General features: G+C 51.0%; 1 protein-coding gene across 5 annotated transcripts in view; it reads right to left on the bottom strand.

Moving 5' to 3' along the window:
* Positions 1-698: 698 nt before the first annotated feature.
* Positions 699-6,000, bottom strand: part of RASSF3 (Ras association domain family member 3) — a 72,462-nt gene continuing 67,160 nt past the window's right edge. For 4 of the 5 annotated variants that reach the window (XM_077913695.1, XM_077913697.1, XM_077913696.1 and 1 more), the window contains 2 exons: positions 5,473-5,575; positions 699-3,283 (listed from right to left, as the gene is read on the bottom strand). In XM_077913695.1, the coding sequence (XP_077769821.1) occupies positions 2,844-3,283; positions 5,473-5,575 (543 nt within the window). In that variant the 3' untranslated portion in view covers positions 699-2,843. The remainder of the gene's footprint in view (positions 3,284-5,472; positions 5,576-6,000) is intronic. The other variant, XM_077913699.1, reaches the window with a different exon arrangement.

Raw genomic sequence — 6,000 nt, 5'->3', positions numbered from 1 at the left:
TCAGCTCTGGTGGTGATCCCAGGGTCCTGGGATCGAGCCCTGAATCGGGCTCCCCGCTGGGGGTCAGGGTCTGCTTCTCCCTCCCCCCCTGCTCATGCTCTGGCTCGCTCTCAAATAAATAATAAAAATCTTTATAAATACATCAATAAAGCAGCTACGGACCCGAAATGCTTTCCCCTTGCCCAGGGCCACAGCCTCGCTCCTGCCCCCAACCCCCCGCCTCCAGGGGCCGTGCAGCCGGACACACGCCGGCCTGGAGCAGGTGCCCAGGTCACCCCCCATGTCAGCACCCGGTGCCCCTTGCTGACCACCACATGCCCCCCATGCCACCACCAGGGACACTCACGCGGACACACACAGGGTGAACCCAGGTGGCTGTGCGTCAAGGACGGGAGGCCTGAAGGCGGGAACGGAGGGCACAGGGCGAGGCCTTCTCAGGAACCCGCAGGTGCCCTCCCGCCACCGATTCTTGGTTCACCCCGACAGACGGAGACCTCACGATGCAACTGTTCAGGCCGCGTCTGGGAGCAGAGCCGCCGCCAGGGATCCCCCCGAGGGGTAAGAAAACAGGAGAGGCAGCACCTGGAGGGCGCGCGGGCCCCCATGCCCAGGACACCCTCCTGCAGCTCGTCCCACTCCCGTGGCCTCCGTTTACCCGGCACGTTATTATCGTAAATAAAAACACACGAACAAACATCAACGAACAACTTCGACTTTTAATAAATGGAAACAATTTGCCATTCCAGGAACAACTGTAGGGAAGAAAAATCTTCCCTATAAAAATAAACTCATCAAAATTATAAATATACTTTTTTTTTTTTTTTTTTAAACTTCTGCGATTTAGATTGCTCCCCTGCAATACTACCCCCCCCTTCACTTAGACAACATTCCGGTACCATCACTTATTGAAGAGAAAACAGTATTACAGCAAAGCTTAGTTTAATTTAACATAACAATTTGTACAATGATTTTTTTTTTTAAATCTCTGGCCATCGTGGCCTTTCTTCTTTTATGCATGAAAAATGCTGCTGCAGGAACCAGTGTTTGGCAGAGAACATCAGTATCGAACTATATTCACTGACAGATTTTTCAATACGGCAAGTTCTCCAAACTGCAACTTGTAGTGCACACGGCAACGAGCGAGGTTCTGGATACTACGGAGGAGGATGCCTATTTTAGACAATCTATTTCAAGTAAAAAAAAAAAAAAAAAATTCACAGATAACCATCAGCTACTACTTTAGGTTCTAACAGTGTCTTAATCTGAGAAACAAATGCTTCACAAAATATAAGCTTACTGAGTGGGCAACCGAAAGACCAGCTGGCTGATAACAGTATACGCAAACCCAAGCCACAGTCTGAACAGTAAAACCAGTATAAAAATCATGAAGGCATTCCCTGAACAATAAAGGTAAAGTGTCGGATGACGATGTCACTAAAACCTCATCAATGCACTAAAAAGAAGTTCCATGCAAAATTAAACAAGATGTGCCATACATATTTTATAGCTAGTTCTACTTTATTTTTTTTTCCAACTCTCCTTAAAATGCTTAGGAAGATATGATTGTCTCAGTAACTCATGTGGCGCCGCAGAACCACGGCTTACACCTGCCTCCACCAGGACGGGCGGTCTCTGAAAAGTCAGAAGCGCCACCAAGAGGGGAACAGAAATGCAATAAAAGGCACAGTTCACTTAAGAGGCAAAGAAATGAAGCACCTTGGAATTTCAAAAAGAATCCATTAGGTGTCACCAGAGTGTTGACAATTCCTTGGGAATTTATAAAACAAAATATATCTAGACTGAAAAGTAGATTATAAGGCCCCTTTAGAACCACAGCACATCTTTCCCATTGTCTTCAGATTGCTGCAAAGAAAATGAGGTTATTTACTGTGCTTTAAAGGAAGGCTTCCATTGCACATGCCTTTCTTTGGTGGGTAGGAACATGCACTTTTGTTAAAGCATTTCCGCAAAGAACCCCTCTTGTGTGCTTGGCTTTTGGGGGCGGGGGGAGTCCTCCGTCCCTGGCCACCCTCCTCTTTACAGACCAGGACTCCTGGCAGGAGGATCTGAAGGCCCTGAGTCTATAACTATATCCTCAGGTAAGCAGAGGGCAGTCGCTGAGGAGGGGGAGGGGGAAAGAGGTGGGAGTGGAGCAGGAAGAGGGGAAAGTGCGAGGAAGAAGGAAAAATAGGGAAAGGAAGGGATTGTGACTGTCACACATGGATGCTATGAGCTCTCTACCTCCATCTCCCAGCTAGCAAGAAAACTGCCACCACCCCTGCCCCCGGACCCAGAATCCTCTTCAACTCAGAAAACAGCTGGGGGGGAGGGGCGCATCACAGGACAGAAGTTAGCAGGTGATCACTGCACCCCCCCCAGGCCGGTCCTCAGGGGGCGACCCGGCTGCAGGGCTCCCCCTCCATCTGGGCCCACGAGCTCCACCTGCCAGAAGGTTCAAGTCTCCGGTCAGCTGCAGACTTCCCATTCCTCCTCTGGGTCCAGCTCCTACTTTCTTTGGCTCTGCTCCCACATTTCACTTACCAGCAAATCCAGCTATCCTACAGCAAGCTTAACCTCAAAACCATAAGCCTTCGCGTCACCTACATGCACCTGCCCTGTGCACCTGCCCTGCCGAGGCCACTGCCTCCACACCTGCTCGGCACCTTCTCGGTCGAGCTCCTAGTCTCCCTTCACAACCTCCTCAGGGTCCCTGGTCCTGGCCTCTCCACTCCCACAGATCGCATCCCCTGACATCTAAAAACAAGAAGAAAAACGTCACCCGGACAGGTAACTTCAACACGGGACAAGTATTCGGATAGATTCCTTGTGAAGCCTGGAAAAAATCACCTGCATATCCTGAAGCTGAACGTCCTCATCACAGAATTAACTAAAACAGAGTAAGGAAATAAAACCCAAAAACAAAAACCCCAGAGTCCCTGCTTCCAAGCAGCCTGGGCGGCTCCGGGCCACACGAGCAGATTCACAGCTTGCCGGGGGGTCGGTGCCGCAGAACCACCGAGAAGCTGCCCGGCAGCGGGCCGCCGAGGGGCCCAGGCGACAGCCGCGATGACAGCCGTGACGACAGCCCCGACGACAGCCCCGCGGCAGCCGCTTCGGACACAGGCCCCGCGTCCTAGTCGGGCTTCCACACCTCGCCCAGGGCTTCCTCCAGCTTGTGTCTGTAGGCCGCGTAGCGCCGCCGCACGCTCTGCAGCTGCTCGGCTTCCTCCTTGTCCAGGATGCGCAAGAAATTCTGCAGCTCCGGGAGGCTGAAGGCTTCCCACTGCGGGGACACAAGGCGGGGACGGAGGGGGCGGCCTGAGCGCGTGGGGGGCGGCCACCCCTCCCGCTCCGGCCCTGCCCCGGGGAGGGCACCCAGGATGGCACCCAGGCCCAGGCCCGGCCCCCAGGAAGGGCACCCAGGATGGCCCCCTGGGAAAACATGTAGGCCCAGCCCCAGCCCCGGCCCCCAGGAGGGCACCCACACAGCCCCGGGCCCCCGGGAGGGCACCCAGGCCAACTCAGGCCTCCCACAGCTCTCCATACCAGCGCTCACTGGGGCCGAGGACAGGCCTCGGGGCCCCAGGTACACTAGACACTTTGGCCTCTGACCTGGCCCCCCTCCACCTGAGCCCAGAAGCAACAGGAGCCACTCCCCCCGCCCTCTCCCTGCAGCCCCCACGGTCACTGCTGCCTCCCCACCCCCCCATCTCACCAGCTCCTAAGTGGCTCTCCAACTGGCCTGCTTTTCTCTGCTACCTCTGCTGCCCCCTCGGTCACTGCCCTCTTCTCCAGGCCCCGGAAGAACCCGCCCCATGACCCCGACTCCACTCTTACATTCCCCAATCTGTTCCTCCAACAGCCAGCCGGACTACTCTCTGGAACACGCAAATCCAGGCATGCCCGGCCCCTGCTATAGCTGTTCGATGGCTTCCCCTGGTTGTTCCTGCTAAGTCTGCAAGACTCTAACCTCTCGGCTCCCCTCTCTCACGCTGTCCTACTCACATTTCCCTCAGTAGCTCTGCCCACGCTCTCCACGCTGCCTGGCGAACTCCTACTCAACCTTCACGTCTCAGCTTAGATGCCACTTCCTCAAAAGAAGTTTTCCACGATTTCCTTCCTCCTTCCCTTCCCACCCAGGACGTGGTCTACTAGAAGCCTGCACTGAGCAATGACAGCCCTGATCACAAGAGATTTAAAAATTATGATGATTATTTGCTTAGTATCTCCCTCACCTACACTTTACCCACGCTGCAGCTGTGGAGCTTCTCACTATCCAGGCTGAGCCTCTTGCCCGAGTCTCTGACTTGTTTCCACAATAGCACCGGGTACACAGAAGGCACAAAATAAACACTGTGGGGTTTAAAATTTTTCTTGATTGGGATCCCTGGGTGGCTCAGTGGTTTAGTGCCTGCCTTTGGCCCAGGGCGCGATCCTGGAGTCCCAGGACTGAGTCCCACGTCAGGCTCCCTGCATGGAGCCTGCTTCTCCCTCTGCCTGTGTCTCTGCCTCTCTCTCTCTCTATCATAAATAAATAAATAAAAATAAAAAATAAATAAAAATTTTCTTGATTGATCAGTAAAGGTCAAGAAAGGTGCTTGCCATCACTAGGGAAGATTTTGGTTTTTTGTTTGTTTTCCAACCACCACATCCTCCCTGGGACCTCCGCTGAGAATCACTGCCTTAACCAGGAACAATTTTTCTCTCTCTCCTTTTTTAAGATTTATTTATTTATTTGAGAGAGAGAGCGTGAGTGAGTATACGCACATGAACAGGGGGAGGGGCAGGGGGCGAGAATCCCAAGCCTGACTACCACTGAGCAGAGAGCACAGACCCCATCCCATGCCAGGCTTGATCTCACAACCCCAAAACCATGACCCAAGCTGAAACCAAGGGTTGGATGCTCAACTGACTGAGTCACCCAGGTGCCCCGGGAACAACTTCTGATGGGAACTCCCAGGGGCGTGAGGAGGGAAAAGACAGGAGACAGCCTAATACAAATGGGACAGATGCAACAGAAAGAATGAAACCACCAAGTAGGCACAATGGCAGAAGGCTTCCTGGAGAAGAATTCTGACCTGGTTATCAAAGAAACATGGAGTAGGAGGAAAGAACTTTCTACTTTCTATTAATTAAAGTAGCAGTCTTCCTAAAACTCCCCAAATCAGGTTGCAACTTACAGATCTAGGACCATAATTTACAAGGCATGTTCACATATATTTTTAATTTGTGACTCAAAACCACCTTTTAAAGTCTTTAGTCCCACTTCACAGATTTCAAACCCGAGGACTGAAAAGATGAGAAATTCTACCCGAGGTCATGCTCCTCAACTAACAAGAGGAACAGTAGGAAGCAGAGGCCCGGTTTCCTAGCTTTTACCCTGGAAACTATTCTCACTGCATCACACAATGTTGCACACGGACAATTCATACCATTTCCTGTTCAGACAGCAGACAGACACCCAGGGCTTACAAGATTGACTCAAGTGTCGTCTTAAAGCTGGCATTTGATCTAGAGAAGGACTGTATGAAGGGCTTTTCTTCCTCCAACTGAACTGGCCTAAATTCAATCCTCCCTGGAGAGAAAATGGCAAATGATGCACATACAAACGTAATTTCTAAATCCCTTTGGCAAAAAAATAAAAATCATTTTGGCAAGAGAAAAAAAAAAAAAGATTCTACAAAGTTTTATGTCCTTCATGGTTTAAAAAAAAAAAAAAAAAGGCTGCATTTCCTTTTTGTGCGTAGGACATTGTACTTTTTGATTACATTTCCTTTCATTTCCCTTCAAACGAAGGAGCCTGGAGAGGTCTGTTAGTAGCAAACATATGGAGAGTATCAACTTTCATGGTTTAGCTGGATTAGGCTAATTTGGAGGTAGAAAGAGTGAAAAGGGCTCTTTGGGTGGGAGGAAAGTTTCTTACTCGCTCTCTTCCCACTTCTGAGAATTACAAACCAAGACAATAGATATTGCAAAAAACGTACAGACCTAGATATCTGT

The sequence above is a fragment of the Canis aureus genome, chromosome 11 (genome assembly GCF_053574225.1).
Source record: "Canis aureus isolate CA01 chromosome 11, VMU_Caureus_v.1.0, whole genome shotgun sequence".
NCBI lineage: Eukaryota > Metazoa > Chordata > Mammalia > Carnivora > Canidae > Canis > Canis aureus.
Note: the sequence above shows the minus strand (reverse complement) of the source record. Positions and strands in the feature narration are given on the sequence as shown.